We start from the raw sequence: 17,028 nt of genomic DNA, 5'->3' as shown, positions 1-17,028 counted from the left end.
GTAATGGGACGCACAGCTCCCAAAAAGTTCAGCCTTTGTTTTGTCAGTCCACAAAATATTTTCCCAAAAGTCTTGGGGATCATCAAGATGTTTTTTGACAAAAGCGAGACAAGACTTTATGTTTTTTTTGGTCAGTAGTGGTTTTTGCCTTGGAACTCTGCCATGCATGCCATTTTTTCCCAGTCTCTTTCTTATGGTTGAGTCATGAACAGTGACCTTAACTGAGGCAAGTTAGGCCTGCAGTTCTCTAGGTGTTGTTCTGGATTCTTTTGTGACCTCTTGGATGAGTCGTCGCTGCACTCTTGGAGTAATTTTTGTAGGCCAGCCACTCCTGGGAAGGTTCTCCACTGTTCCATGTTTTCCCCAGTTGTGGATAATGGCTCTCACTGTGGTTCGCTGGAGTCCCAAAGTTTTAGAAATGGCTTTGTAACCTTTTCCAGACTGATAGATGTCAGTTACTTTGTTTCTCATCTGTTCCGGAATTTCTTTAGATCGCGGCATGATGTCTTCCTTTTTGGGATCTTTTGTCCTACTTAACTTTGTCTGACAGGTTCTATTTAAGTGATCTCTTGATTCAACAGGTCTGGCAGTAATCAGGCCTTGGTGTGGCTAGTGAAATTGAACTCCGCTTTCCCAAAACTGTGATTAACCACAGTTACTTCATGATTTAACAAAGGGGGCAATTACTTTTTCACATAGGACCATGTAGGTTTGAATAATTTTTTTTCCTTAATAAATAAAATCATCACTTAAAAACTGCATTTTGTGTTTACTTCGGTTATCTTTGTCTAATATTTAAATGTATAGACAAAAAAGTCAGTAGTCCCTCTGGAATTAATGGAGCTGATTGACCAGAACGTAATATGACTAAAAACAAAACAGCACCAAAGCATGACTATAACCATAAAAAACAGTTTTAATGATATTAATATAAGGTAAGCACTTTCACACAATAAATGTGCTTCTTCAGACATTGTACCACAAAGATCAAGTAGAATATATATTACAAACACTTTCAATTAACAATACAAACTAACGAATAAAAATGCACATTTAATTAAAAAAAAAAGTAGTCATGCTTTGGTGCTGTTTTGTTTTTAGTTATAATATTTAAATTTGTTTGATGATCTGAAACATTTGTGTGTGACAAACATGCAAAAAAATAAGAAATCAGGAAGGGGCAAATACTTTTTCATTGCACTGTATATAATCAGGTTATTTGGAGCAAGGGAGTGGTTACAGAGGGTGGTTCTGTTAACAGCAATAAAAGTATTAGACTCATTCCTTTAAATAAGTCCCCCTTTCCCCTTTAACACCATAGTGTAAACTGAGACTGTGCTGTCTTAGAACTGAAACTAAAAAGCTAGTGACAAATTAAAATATATAAGAACAGCTTATTAAAGCTGACCTACTAAGCCAAACGTTATTAAGAAATTAACTCACTAACAAAATGGCTAACGAAAAGATCTACCACTAGACATCTATCCGAATAAATATTAATACTTATAAACTGAAACACTTAACACATATCACTTTTGTATCAAATAAATACTTCATCAGGCTTGTGTGTAAAAAAAATATCATAATATTAATGAACATGTGTATAAATCTACAAATGAACAGCTAAGTAGGATGAAAACCATAGTTATAATTGCTAAGATGGAAATACAGTGAAAAAATGTTAAAAATAAATTTATTTTATTTTATTTGACATTTGTTAACCGGGTTGGTCCAACTGAGCCAGTGGCCCATTTTCAGTGGAGACCTGAGGAGAAAAGCTTTAATACATAGGAATACAGTATGATAAGCGTATTTGAAGTACAACACAATCTTAGAGGTCTTATGTACTAAAAACAGCAAATAGCGAAACTATAGTAAATAAAGCGAGTAGAAAAATCACTACACAGCTATAATACAAGTACAGAGAAGATATTTTTTGTATATTTAAGCATATTCATAGCCGGCCTTAGGCATAGGTCAACTAGGTGTCTGCCTAGGGCGCCGCTCTAGCAGGGGCACTTGTCCAGTATTTATTTGTTGTAGGTAGACTAGGATGGGGGCACCGGGTAGTTTGGTGGGAGGGGGGTACCATGGAGCCCTTTTGCCTAGGGCACCAGTTGACCTAAGGCCGCTCCTGAGCATATTTATAAGTACAGCACAAATCTTAGAAGTCTTATGAAGTACATAAAGCAAATAGAAAATATAGTACCTAAAGCAAAAAGAAAAAAATCAATACCCAGCTACAATACAAGTACAGAGAAGACATTTAAAGTAGTATATTTACACATGATATAGTGGTTAAGCATCTGGGTATAAAGAGTAGTAAAACTATGTGTTAAGAAGGAAGAACAGGAAATAATGGAGTGAGGTGACTGTGTAATAAATAGTGGTAGTGCTTTAGGGAGAGAAGAATTACGTAGGGTCATGACAGGAGCAGGACTTTGAGTTAAATAGGAGTAGTTTAAGTTCCTTTTTGAAGTGATTAAGGTGGGGGATGGATCTTATGGCTAGGGAGCGTTTGCTCCAGGCTTGGGCTACAGAGCATTTATACAGTAATTTTCCATTGTTTTTTGTTAGGTTTATAAATATTGAGGAGTTGCCGACTGGAAGTACAGAGGGGACGAGTGGGATTGTAATATGAAACAAGGGAGGAGAGAAAAGGGCAGGAAGATGGTTTATATAGTGTTGAGTATGTGATTTGAAATTGTGGTAGTAGGATTTGTTGGGGGAGTTCCAGCCATAGAAGGGAGTTGAGTGCAAGACAGTGGTGAGAGTTGTGTGGTGGGTTAGTGACAAATCTAGTAATGTTATGGTATGTTTGTTGGAGTTTAGTCAAGACTGCAGATTGCAAGTTAGTAAGGACTGGAGCGGCATAGAGAAGGAAGGGGAGAAGGAGAGCCTGAGCCAGGGAGAGTCTAGAGTTAGAGGTACGATATTTCGATTTCGGTATAGTAGACCAAGTTTTTGGTGTTTTTTTTTTTTAAATACTTTGGAGGATACTCAAGTTAAATTTAAGTTCATCATCTATGATGGTACCTAAGAGCTTAGTGTGGAGATCAGGTTTAATGGTGGTTGTGTCAGAGGATGTGATGACAAAGGTTGATTTGCGTTGAGAGAGAGAATGTGGGAGAAACAGCAGTTTAGTTTTTTTTATTTTTTATTTAAGATGAGCTGATTATCAGAGATCCACTTTTCAATGGATGGGAAAGAAGTCTGGGTGAGAGCATGGAGGTCAGAGATATTGTTAGAAATTGAGATGAGAGTAGAATCATCAGCATACTGAGTAAGGGAGGATTGTTTGCAAGAGGTATGGAGATCATTGGTGATGCATGAATGACCTTTCTTTTTGATTGTCTCTAGCCAGTGGGTGTGGTTATCAGTGTATAACATTTGTTCTGATGTACATAGTTTTGTGTGTTATTATTACGTTAATACATTTTGGGGGGTTTTTTGTGTGTGTGTGTGTGTGTGTGTGTGTGTGTGTGTGTGTGTGTGTGTATTTTTGTTTGAGGAGGGTTTAATAAAAATGGCGATGATAAGAAACAGTTGTATAAAAGATTAACCTGCCAAATAGTGCATGCATGTAACAAAAAACTGTTATATATAAATAGTGGGAATAATAATCACACAAAAATATGATTCTTTCTATAATGTCTTTAAACATTAATGATCTCACAGAAAAATACAAAAAAGAAAGAGTAGTGAAGTATATTAAAAATGTAGAGTACAAATAGCTATACTCCAGGAGACACACTTGGAAAGAACTGAACATGTGAATTTGATAAAGAGAGGTTTTTCAGGATGGTTATTCAGCAGAATACCTGGGGCAAAGGAAGAGAGGGGTACTTATATTAATTACAAAAGAGACTAATATTAACAGAAGAAAATATAAAGATAATAATGGCAGATTTGTAGTACTAAGGGGCTACTGGTAAGGGAGAAGGTTTGCACTGGCATGTATTTACATTCCACCGAAAACTGCTATAATGGAACTTTAAGAAAATTCTGGGAAAAATAATCAGTTTTCAGCAAGGAATATTACTTATAGGTGGGGGTTGGAATGTCATTTGCAACAGTGAAGAAGTGTCTGAGAGTCCCAGAAGGTAAACTCTAACAAAGGAGGGTAGATTTTTAAAGAAATTTATGAAAATATTTGGCATAGAAGATGTGAATTCAGTACTTGGAGTTAGGAATGAATTTACATGTTATTCCCAAAATTGTTAGAATTAAAGGTCTTGTGTTACCATGCGTTTTCTGGATAGTATGAAGTCTGAAACTCAAATGCCTGTCATTATATAGTGAATTTAATTCTCACTGATTTGCCACAAAAATTCAGAAAACCAAAAATTTAATGAGGAACAGACCAAAAATATGAGGTAAAAGTCTGGACATTCTGCAAAAATCTGGACAGTTGGCAGGTATGTTCCAACCTATTTGTTGAAAAGAGAGGAGTTTAAGGAATGGGCATTGGAAATTATTCAGGAGATATTAGGGAAGATAGAAATTTCTTCTGAAAGTACAGCTAGGGAGTGGGACAAAATTAAAGTGGAATTTAAAAATAGGGTGGAAATAAAAGAAAGGGAGATATGGTTAAGAAGTAACAAGAATTACTTACATGGACTGACAAATGTTAAAGTATTGCAAAATAGGGGGAATCTCACAGAACAAGAAGAGCAACTGCAGAATGCTAAACAGAAAATAAGGAATTAGCTGGATAATATGCATGAGTTTAAAATGACTGGTGTTAATCAACTGTTTTTTAATAACTCGAGTGCAAAAAATTTTAGCACAAAGAGTCAGGCAACAGAAAGTAAAGGGGTTGTCACCAAGCTTAGGGAGCCTATAACAAGGATGATAACAAGGGATCCTGTAGAAGTATTAGACATATTTTGAAAATTCTATGAAAGTCTGTATAAAGCAGAGAAATATGGAAATCAAGAAAAGGTACAAATGGAAATGTTTATGGAAGAATTAAATATGCCAAGGTTAGAGGTAGAGGAGGTTCAATTACTAACAGGATAGGAGGTGATGAGATAAAAATGGTGATATATATATATATATATATATATATATATATATATATATATATATATATATATATAATATAAAACAATCTACAGGAAAGTCTCCAGAAATAGATGGTATTTCTGTGGATGTTTGGAAGCTAGGAGGGAAAAAAGTGATAAAGAAAAGATCTGGAAGGTTTTGTTTAACAGTATTTTAAGAGGAGAAGTACCAACATCCTGTAAGAAAATGGTAATAGCTATAAAACCTAAAGAGGGTAAAGACCCATCCGATCCAGCTTCCTACTGGCCCATTTCAATACGAAATCATGATTATAAAGTGTTTGTCAATAATGGCTAAAAGAATGACAAAAGTGATGCCAAAATTAATAGATGTGGATCAGTGTGGTTTTGTGGAGGGGAGGCATACATTTGACAACATTAACAGAACAGTGATGATCTAGAAGGAAGCAGAATGTAAGAAAAAGGTGCTGTTTTTGATATTTCTTGATGCAGAGAAAGCATTTGACAGAGTAAGCTGAGATTTTGAGCAAAGCAATGGAAGAATTTGCATTCCTTGCTAAAATTATAAGGTTGATTAGGAGGATACATGAAGGATCAGAAGTGAAAATTAAAGTGGGTGGGGTCCTCTGTGATAATCTCTGCTTGAGCATTGGAATTAGGCAGGAGTATCCTATATCCTCTTTGTTGGCATTATATTTAGAACCATTGAAAAAGAAGAGCTAGGAAAGATGTGCAGCAGGTAAAGATGATAAAGGATAATGAGGGAAACATACTCACAAGCGAGGAGATGGAAAGAGTACTTTGAGGGGTTGATGAATGAAGAGAATGAGAGGGAGAGAAGGTTGGATGATATGGGGGTAGTGAATAATGAAGTGCAATGGATTAGCAAGGAGGAAGTAAGGATAGCTATGAAGAGGATGAAGAATGGAAAGGTTGTTGGTCTAGATGACATACCTGTGGAAGCATGGAGGTGTTTAGGTGAAATGGCAGTGGAGTTTTTAACTAGATTGTTTAATGAAATCTTGGAAAGTGAGAGGATGCCTGAGGAATGGAGAAAGTGTTTTGGTACCGATTTTTAAGAATAAGGGTGATGTGCAGTGTAGTAACTACAAGAGGGATTAAAATTGATCAGTCACAGCATGAAGGTATGGGAAATAGCAGTGGAAGCTAGCTTAAGAAGGGATGTGATGATTAGTGATCAGCAGTATGGTTTCATGCCGGGAAGGAGCACTACAGATGTGATGTTTGCTCTGAGAATGTTGATGGAGAAGTACAGGTACAGAGAATGTCAGAAGGAGTTGCATTGTGTTTTTGTAGACTTAGAGAAAGCATATGACAGCGTGCTTAGAAAGGAGTTGTGGTATTGTATGAGGAAGTCAGGAGTGTCAGAGAAGTATGTGAGTGGTACAGGAAAAGAAAGAGATGTCTGAAACCTCTTCTACTGCCATCCTCCTAATAGAGATTCCAGGACTATGGACAGGTACGGGAAATGCATCTTTAGTTCTGCAACTTTTGCTATGCGATCGCTGAACTACTTGACTCATTTTACCTGTCTTACCTGTCTTTAAAGAGAGCTCCTAAAAGAGCATGGAGATATTCTGCAGGGTAGTATGGATGGAGGTGTCTCTGAGAAGGTGACAGCCCAGCTTAATACCCCTAATTCCATAGTTAATTCATCCATGCGGTCAATAGTTCGAGTCAGGCAGCGGGTTCAGCAATAGCTCTTCGGAGACATTCCTGGATGCGCTTATGCTCCTTTGCGGCAGCCTTCACGTTTTCTTTCGTTAACACCCCATTCGATGGCTTGTCTCTTTTCGAGACGAAAGTCAAGGAGACTCTCACTGGGAGTGAGCAAGATGGAAAGACTCTATATGCCGTAGGAGTCCATTTTTCCACCCTTACTAGACCATACCCCAAAGGGCAGAAAGATGGAAAAATGTGGTTCCGGAAATCCCAAGGAGCTTTCCAGAACACACGTAGTGAACCCCCCTCCAGGGGCAGAGGAGGGGGTAATAATGGAAGATGCCCCGGCGGCAGAGGGGGTCTGCAAAACCAGGGTGACAGGGATCAGTTCTTTGGTAAGCCCTACCAGCGCTCCTGAAAGAAGGCCCGACTATCCTACTCTGGAGGCAGTCGGGGGTCGCTTGTCTTTGTATCCGGATGCCTGGCTAGGAATTACAAAAGATTCTTGGGTGCAAAGAATTGTTACCAGAGGTTACATCATCCCATTTTCAGAACCCCCACCTGTTCAGAAGAAAATCCCAGACATTCCACCCAGTCTCAGGGATCAAGCAGCCATAGAAATCCAGAGGCTGCAGGAAAAGAGTCATCCAGCCAGTCCCAGCAGACCAGATAGGCTCCGGAACTTACTCCATATTCTTTTTAGTTCAAAAGAAAATGGGACTGGAGGCCCATCTTGGACCTCAGCAGACTCAACACCTTCGTAAAGAAGTAGTTCCGGATGGTCATGCTTCAATCGATCCTTCCATTCCTAGGAATGGGTGATTGGATGTGCTCTATAGATCTCAAGGATGTGTACTATCATATCAAAATGGCCAGACCATCCAGAGATCACTTGCGTTTCTGGCAGGGAGCCAGTCACTACCAATTCCAAGCACTGCCCTTTGGCCTCACAACAGCCCCCAGAGTGTTTACCAAATGCATGGCAGTGGTTACGGCTCACCTGTGGCGTCTAGGATTCCGACTGTTTCCGTATCTGGACGACTGGTTCCTTACTGCTGCCTCCAGGCATCAACTAATTCTGTCCAGGGATCACACTCTCAATCTGTGCTCTCAGTTAGGGATAACTATACATTTCGACAAGTTTGTGTTGACGCCATCGCAGCGTATCTCCTTTATTGGAGCAGAATTAGACACCACCACCGCCATGGTAAAATTGCCACTGGATAGAATAGCCACTCTTCAAAACCAGGTATAAGACATTCTGATGAGAAAAAAAGTACCAGCCTCTCAAGTGTTGAAACTACTAGGTACCATGGCAGCAACGCTCATAGCAGTTCCTCTGGGGCGTATGCACATGAGAATACTTCAATTGTTGCTCTTTACCCAGTGATCTTATCAACAACTTCTGATTTCATTCTTGATAATGATTACAGACACTTGCAAGAAGGATCTTCATTGCTGGTTGACCAGCCACCAGGTAACAGTAGGCCGCCCATTTATTTCTTCCCCGCTGTCAGCCACGGTGACCACGGATGCTTCTGTGATAGCATGGGGGGGGTTTCAGGGAAGAACAGTCCAAGGCACCTGGTCAAAAACAGAGTCACAGTTGCACATCAATGTCCTGGAGCTGAGAGCGGTACTTTTGGCGTTGCAGCACTACCACGACACTCTTCCTTTAGGGATGATTGTGATCCAGACAGACAACATGTCTGTGGGTCTGGTACATCAACAAGCAAAGGGAAACCAAGTCTTACCCCTTATGTTGAGAGGCCTTGAGAATTTGGCAGTAGGCGGTATCTACCGGGCGCTTTCTGATAGCAACACATATCCCGAGGAAATCCAAAGTGATCGTGGACAAACTAAGCAGAGCCATTCTGTTGCCACACGAGGGGTCTCTCAAAGACAAGGTTGCAGAGATGATTTTCCGCAGATGGGGCCAGCCTTGCTCCGACCTGTTTGCATCCCCTGTGAATGCCAAATGAAGAAGCTACTTTGCCCAGAATCCCCCTTCAGGGGACAAGCCCAAGGGACTTGATCGTACACGATTGGCCCCCGGGACTCCTATATGTCTTTCCACCAACTCCCCCAATTCTGAAATTCTTACAGAAAGCCAAAGCCCTGGGAAGGACTGTAATCTTAATAACCCCTTTTTGGCCTCGACAGGTTTGGTTTCCCTTCTTTCGACTCTGTCAACTAGAGGAACCTTGGATTCTGGACCCAGTTCCAGATCTGCTGACACATTAGTCAGGGGCCCTTCATCCCCTCAGACTGACAGCTTGGCTGCTCCGATTCCCAACCTAGCCAGGTCACACGACTTTTCCTTGGAGGTACAGCATATTCTGGTATCTTCGCATAAAGCTTCCACTAGAAAGATGTATGCCAGCAAATTGAAGCGATTTGTCTTTTGGGCCTCCCCAGAATAATATTGATCCTTACGTTGCCCCAATTGCTAGTATTCTGGAATTTCCGTCTAAGCTTTTTCATGAAGGTGCTGCAGCTGCCACTATAAGAGTTCACTTGGCTGCAATTTTGAATTTCCACCTCGGATCTGAAGGTTCTAACCTAATGTCTCACAGACTATGTAGGGCCTTCTTAAAGGGTACCATTCATCTTAGACCGCCTGTTAGACAACCTTTTACACCCTGGAATCTAAATTTTGTGCTGTCATGTATTATTCTCCCTCCCTTTGAGCCTTCATCATCCTGCCATTTAAAATTTCTCTCTTGGAAAACAATTTTCTTGGTAGCCATTACCTCAGCACATAGAGTGTCTAAACTTCAAGCCCTATCTATCAAACCCCCATATTTGGTGTTTCATCCCAACAGTGTGTCACTGAGGACTAATCCTTCCTTCCTTCCAAAGGTGTGTTCCGAGACTAACCTGAATCAAACTGTTGAACTTCCAACCTTTTTCAGTAACCATTCTGACAAGTTGGAGTATATGTTGCATAAGCTTGATGTTCACAGACAACTGAGATTCTGTTTGGACTGAACAAAGGAATCTAGGAAATCTGAACAACTCTTTGTTTCTCATGCTGACACATAGAAAGGGCTAGCAGTGTCTAAAGTTACCCTTTCCAAATGGTTAACTGACTGCATTAAATTTACATACTCCTCAGCGAACCAACTATTAGAGCATGGTGTGAAAGCTCATTCTACTAGGGCTGTTTCCACTTCTTCAGCTTATGTGGCTCGATTGCCTTTGGACACTATTATGTGCAGCTGCCACTTGGTCTAAGCCGCATACCTTTATTACTCATTACAAGGTAGACAGGGCTTCCTTTGGTTCCACTGTCCTCAGGAATATACTCCCGTGAGCCACCCAGGATTAGGGTGCTTGGAACGCTACTCATGTAAGAATGAACGGTGAGGTTGAACAACTTCACATAAAGAAGCTATGTACTTACCATAACGTTCCATGTGAGTTGTTCATCTCGCCTTCATTCTGACATTCCCACCTGCCTTTCCCCTCCAGGTTCTCGAAGAACGAGTAAGACTTGTGGTCTGGTGAGTCTTGTTATGTGACTTCTTACTCCAGCTGGAGTACCTGTTATGGGTTATATCTGTTACAAGCTGGGATCAGCAAACTAAGTCTGAGGTAGGATATAGAGCATCATGGGATAGGGACTGAGATCTTGAGCTTGTGAAAGCGGCCGACTCAGAGCCGATGGATCGGCTCTGAACCCATGTGTAAGAATGAAGACAAGATGAACAACTCACATGGAACGTTATGTAAGTACATAACTTCTTTTTTTGAGCTATGATACAGAATTAGAATTGCATAGACACAATAAGGCCTTGCTGAGTCTAATTATAATGGCTGCCTAAAAAGCAATTACTAGAAAATGGAAATCCAAGTCTAAACCACTTTACTAGAAGTAATGAAGATAGTAACAGAGATAAAACAACTGGAACTGGGATCTTTGGAAAAGAATAGGAGCAAATTACATAAGAAAAAATGGGAAATGTGGGATCAGTGCATGCAGAGGAGAAATGAGGTTTAAAAGAAGGTAGGATTTGAATGAGCTGTGTAATGGTTGACTGACATTGACTGGATATATTAAAAATAATGTGAAATGTTTACAGCTACAGTTGTGCTGTCACGGTTTGTAAGGTATAATGTTTGCAACTGAGATTGTGTCGTTATGGTTTATTTTCATTTATGTAAATGTAAGATTTCCTATGACATACATGAACATTTAATAAAGATGTTTTTTGTTTAAATGCAACTTAAGCTACCAAGTTTCGCCATGCATGTACAAATGTTCAAGGAACGCTTTAAGGACATGGGATGTGGGACCCATAAATACACTTGCTCATGTCTACTGCATGCCACATCAATGTGGTAATAAGGTAGTGAGCACAAGTCTGTCTGTACGAAAGACAGCTTCTGGCTAACCAGTATTCCTTTCCAACAACTCCATTTCTTGCTTTCTGTTCTGGATGCAGTACACATGTTAAGGCTTTCTTCTCTTTGCAGAAGGGAGACCCTCTTGGAAACATCAGATAAGAACTAATAGAGAAAAGTGAACAGTATGTGTGCTATGCGTACAGCAAGTTCAGAAATATTGTAAGTGCTGTAGGGGTGGGCATTTTGGAATACAGTAGAAATATTTGGAAAATGTTCTTGGCAATGCTGCTTTCAATGCTGAAATACTATGTTAAGGGATGGGTAATTTTATTTTATTTTATGCTGAAGGTTTTGTGGAGGAAGTAATTTTTTTTTTAAAGAGTCATGATCCTTTGTCTATTGCAACAAATCTCATTATGTGTTTTGAAAAAAGAAACAATCTATGCTCTAATTTTTGAATGTGTTGCATTTGTTGAATCCCAAATATAGGTTGCTCCTTCTGAACCAGTTCCATGATGTCTTACCTGGCAGCTGTATTAACTTGGTTGTAGAAGGTGCACTGAGGTATTACCTTGGTAAGGTATTTATACAGTTATCTGACCTACAATATATTTTGCTAAAAAAATGTCCTTATACTTTGTGGGTTGCTTATGATTCTACACTGACAGCTAACAGATCATCACTTTTGAGTATAGCATGTAGAGCATTGAGAGAAGAAAATAATAGTTTATGTGTTTTCCCCTAGTTTGTGTAATAATATTTCAGGATAATGGCAAATGTAAGAGCATTGTACAGGATATGAGTGCACATTTTGTTAAATGTTTCAGTTGTATAAACATCAGTGAACCTTCTGTCTTTGTTTTTGTATGGAAAAAGTGTCACACAATTAAATTTTGAAACTGCACTGAAATAACGCTTCCTTGCTCAGATGACATAGGTTATTGGGCCTTACTTATTAGTTTGTTGTTAGTGTATATTTTAGATTTCCAAAGTTATCATCTTAGTAAATATGAGCTGCTCATGCTTGCAGGCAGGAGATGTAGGATCCTACATGTCATTACAGACAGTGCTTCGGTCCTTTTTTCCTGTTGATGGTGTCTAGTTTCTTATGCCAATTTTTGTGTCTCCCTGTAGATACCCCAAAACACATCCCTACCAAAAACACTATTGCTTACCACCCACACATGTATACTACAGACATGATAGCCATATACTCAACTGTCTCAACCTGCTTTACACCCCACTTCTTAACTGCAATACATTGTCTGCCCAAACTAGTTTTTTTCTCACCTCAGTCTCTGAATTTCTAAGCACTAATCACATGATTTTATCTATCTGATAAACCTACTAATGCATCTCTTCAAATGCTTGATATTCAACATCTTCTAATTATCTTTTATACTGTAATAGTTGCCTCTACTTTCATATGAATGTAGTGTAATCAACAAATATATGTGTAATTGTTAAATGTATAATGTGAGAGTGTTCAATCTCGCAGTTTGTTCTTACACCTGGGTTCGGAGCCGATCCTCGGCTCCGTGTCGGCCACTTGGCAAAGCTCTGCATCGAGAAGAAGCTCGAGACCAACCTATCTCCCACAATTCCCCTCTGCCTTTACCTCAGATCTAGTTTGCCGCTGCAACGTTCGCATAATTTTTGATGAGCTCGGACCACCTGACAGATAAGATTACGTTTATCTAACATTTTTAGATAATTTTTCTTCTAGTTTACCTTTAAAGTTTTGTGTGTGTGTGTGTAGTGAGTCGAGGGCTTTCTTCGAGTACGTATATATTTTTTATATACTTATATAATAAGTTAGTTCCCTCGGGGCCTACCCCACCCTCTAAACTTATATAACTTATAAAACTACTGGATTTGACAAACTACCGGATTTGACTGAATTTACTGGATTTGACTTTATTATTGGCTATTACTGTACAAGACTGTGTACTGTTTACTCTTACTGGATTTCACTTTATTGTTATCATGTCTGAGAAAGCTAAGTCAAGCTTCAAACGGTGCCAATGTGGACAGAAAATGTCTGTCACAGACAACCATAATTCCTGCGTCTACTGTCTTGGCCCTCTCCATCTGCAAGAAGACTGCTCCATTTGTCATTCTTTCAGTGGAAGGGTCATGACAGATAGGCGCAGGAAACTCATGGATAGAGGCCTTTTGAAGCCTGCATTCCAAGAGGCTCTGGATGCATCGGACCAGACATTTAAATCCTCGAAGGAGTCGAAGACGTCGGAGCCCATGTCATCGGCTCCGAGCTCTTCATTTAAAGTTTGCTCACCGGTTCCACAGACCTCGGGGCCGAGTGTTGAACTTTTGTCTGTTACCGAGCCTCGAGTCTTGGAACCGGTGACGGAGCTTCCACCTCCTGTGCTCTTGAGGTCGGCTCCGTCTTCGATTCCTTCGACGCGTTCTTCTAGGCCCCTCTCCGACACTGATGTAGACCGCGTGGTGCAGAAATTAATGGAGAATACGGCCTTGTCCAAACTCATCTCTGTCTCTTCCCAGTTGGTGTCGAGACTCGAAGGCCTTCCCTTATCTCCATCTGTTCCTCCTCCGAGGCCTATTCAGTCTTCGGAGCCGGGAGAGGCTGATCTGATGATCATGGAGCCCTCGGTGCCGGAACCGTCCTTCTCTCGGTCGGCACCGTTCACCTCGACTCCGACGGACCCATTACCGGAATCGCGGAGCCGAAGATCCATCCTTGGTTCGGGGACCGAGAGTCGGACCGACGTTTCGGTTCCGACTCTCCCTCTCGGTGCCTCGGCTCGGATCGACTCGGCTCCGTCCTCGGGGTCGATGCCCTCGGTCCCCGTCTCGGGGATTCCTCCGCTTTCTTCGGATCCGAGGGATTCCTCGACTCGGGACCCGGGGCCTTCGACCTCATGAGGAAGGTGTTGTCGACTCAGACAACCACTTCAGCAGAAACAGCTTCTCCTTCCCATAAGGGTCCGTTATCCTCCTCTGCACCCACGGCTACATCAAAGCGTCGAGCACCGGTGTCTCAGCTGCCCCCGGAGGGAGCCCCCTCTTCCTCGGAGGCTTCATCGGATGCCCCCCCCCGAGGAAGTTCCGAGGAAAAGGTTGTGTAAGAGGAGACACTTGGATTCTCCACAAGAATCCTTGACATCGGACACTGACTTAGATGAGTCAGAAGGGTCCCCGAAATCACCCTCAGAGGATGTCTCCTTTTCTGACATCCTGGAGATCCTAAAACAGAGAGGTGATTGGCAAGCCCTACCCCTTCTGAGGATGAGTCAGTCTTGCTGAAGGCATTCGGTGCTCGCCCTTCCTCCTCCTGGGTCACTCCGCCCTTCGATGAGTTGATGGAACTGATTGCTCGAAGGGCGTGGGAGACACCTGACACAGTGGAGCCAGTCCCTAGAAAGCCTAATAAATATATTACTGCCCCTCAAGACAAGGCTTATCTCACAAAGGGAGTTCCAGTGGACGCTATGGTGGTGGCAGCGGCCACTAAAAAGGAGAGGTCTGAATCTTCCTCATCTGTCCATCCGCCTAACAGAGATTCTAGGACTATGGACAGGTATGGGAAGTGCATTTTTAGTTCAGCGGCTTTTTCCATGCGATCCCTGAACTATTTGACCCATTTCACACAGTTACAGAGGGATCTAATCAAAGAGTTGGGAGATACCCTCCAGGGTACTACAGATGCTGCTGTCTCAGAGAAAGTTACAGCACAACTCAATACCCTTACATCTATTGTGAACTCGTCCATGAGGCTCATTTCATATGCAGCCGAAGGATCGAGTAGGGCTGCGGCTTCTGCGATTGCTCTTTGTAGACAATCCTGGATGCGCTTATGTTCCTTTGCGGAAGCCTTCAAGTCTTCCTTTACTAAAGCCCCGTTTGACGGTACCACTCTCTTTGGCCCAAAAGTAAAGGAGACCCTTACCTGGTGTGAGCAAGAGGGAAAGACTCTGTCTGCTGTCGGAGTCCGTTTTTCCACCCCATCCAGACCGTACCCCAAAGGGCAACGTGGTGGAAAAATGTGGTTTCGAAAACCCCAAGGCTCTTTCCCAGGCACACAGGATGATGCCCCCTCTAGAGGCAGAGGGGGGGGGCAGAGGTGGAAGACGTCGCTTTGGCGGCAGAGGGGGCCGGCAAAACCAAGGTGACAGGGATACACTCCCCGGGAAACCTTTCCAGCACTCCTGAGAGGAGGCCCGACTGTCCTGCTCTGGAGGCAGTCGGGTCGCAGCTTTATACCCTCAGGCCTGGCAAAGTCTTACATCAGACAATTAGGTAAAAGCATTGTTACCAGAGGTTACAGAATTCCTTTCCTATTGCCCCCATTTCCGCAGAAAAGACTCCCAGATGTACCGCCCCATCTGCGAGACCCTGCAGCTATAGAAATTTCAAAGCTGCTAGAAAAAAGAGTCATCCAACCAGTCCCGGCGGACCAAAGAAGATTCGGAACTTACTCAAGGTTCTTTTTAGTTCCAAAAAAGACAGGGGACTGGAGGCCAATTCTGGACCTAAGCAAACTCAATACCATCGTCAAGAAAGAAAAGTTCCAGATGGTCACGCTTCAATCGATCCTTCCATTCTTACAAAAGGACAACTGGATGTGCTCAATAGATCTAAAGGACGCGTACTACCACATCAAAATGGCCAGGGCGTCCAGGGATCACTTGCGCTTCCGGCTGGGAGCCAGTCACTTTCAGTTTTGAGCCCTGCCCTTTGGTCTGACCTCAGCCCCCAGGGTTTTCACCAAATGTATGGCAGTGGTAGCATCTCACTTGAGACGCCTAGGATTCCAGGTATTTCTGTATCTGGATAACTGGCTCCTTTCTGCCACCACCGAGCGTCGACTGATTCAGGCCAGGGATTACACACTACAACTCTGTGTTCATCTCGGAATTTCCGTAAATTTCGAAAAATCTGTATTACAGCCATCACAGCATATCTCATTCATAGGAGCAGAATTGGATACGCGTTGCTTAATTCTAAGGCTTCCTCCAGAAAGAATAGCCTCTCTACAAAACCATATATCTCTTCTGCTGTTGACCAAAAAATCCCCAGCAAAACTGGTTCTGAAGGTTTTGGGTCTCATGGCAGCTTCCCTCATTGCGATACCCTTGGGAAGACTGCACATGAGAGTTCTTCAATGGCTACTATTTGCACAATGGTCGTTCCAACAGTTACCCCTGACACACGAAATTCACATCACGAACATCTGCAAATCGCACCTGTCTTGGTGGCTTCAGACTTGCAATCTCTCTGGCGGCTGACCATTTGTGCTACCAACGCCGACAGCTACGGTGACCACGGACGCTTCCCTGATAGGGTGGGGGGGCATCTTTCAGGGACAGACAGTCCAAGGCGAATGGACCAAATTGGAGTACAATCTGCACATCAATGTTCTAGAGATGAGGGCAGTGTTTCTAGCGTTGCAACACTTTTCTCCCCTTCTTCCTCTAGGGACCATTGCAGTTCAGTCGGACAACATGTCCGTAGTCTGGTACATAAACAAACAAGGGGGAACCAAGTCTTATCAACAATGCAGAGAGGCCATGAGAATTTGGCAATGGGCAGAGTCCACGGGTCGCTTTCTGATAGCAACGCATATCCCGGGGTTATCCAACGTCATAGCGGACAGGTTGAGCAGAGCCATCCTGTTACCTCACGAGTGGTCCCTCAAACGAACAATTGCGGACAAAATATTTCGCAAGTGGGGCCAGCCTTGCTGCGATCTGTTTGCGTCTCCAATGAACGCCAAATGCAGAAGCTATTTTGCCCTATTACCCCCTCCAGGGGAAGTCCCCAGGGATGCTCTGATTCACGATTGGCCCCTGGGCCTCCTGTACGCCTTCCCTCTTATTCCTCTGATTGCAAAATTTCTACAGAAAAACAACAACCTGGAGAGGAGAATAATCCTCATTGCCCCATTATGGCCTCGTCAGATTTGGTTTCCCTTTCTTCAAGCACACCA

The 17,028-nt window shown here is 42.2% G+C and overlaps 1 protein-coding gene across 1 annotated transcript in view; it reads left to right on the top strand.

Annotated features, from left to right (window-relative positions):
- Positions 1-17,028, top strand: part of MAN2C1 (mannosidase alpha class 2C member 1) — a 1,630,015-nt gene that overhangs the window by 940,669 nt on the left and 672,318 nt on the right. The window contains exon 15 of the mRNA XM_044077185.1: positions 11,550-11,635. Within this exon, the coding sequence (XP_043933120.1) occupies positions 11,550-11,635 (86 nt within the window). The remainder of the gene's footprint in view (positions 1-11,549; positions 11,636-17,028) is intronic.

The sequence above is a fragment of the Protopterus annectens genome, chromosome 7.part0 (assembly GCF_019279795.1).
Source record: "Protopterus annectens isolate FY-2018-M chromosome 7.part0, PAN1.0, whole genome shotgun sequence".
Taxonomy (NCBI): Eukaryota; Metazoa; Chordata; order Ceratodontiformes; family Protopteridae; genus Protopterus; species Protopterus annectens.
The sequence above is the reverse complement of the archived record's forward strand: the minus strand, read 5'-3'. Positions and strand labels throughout refer to the sequence as shown.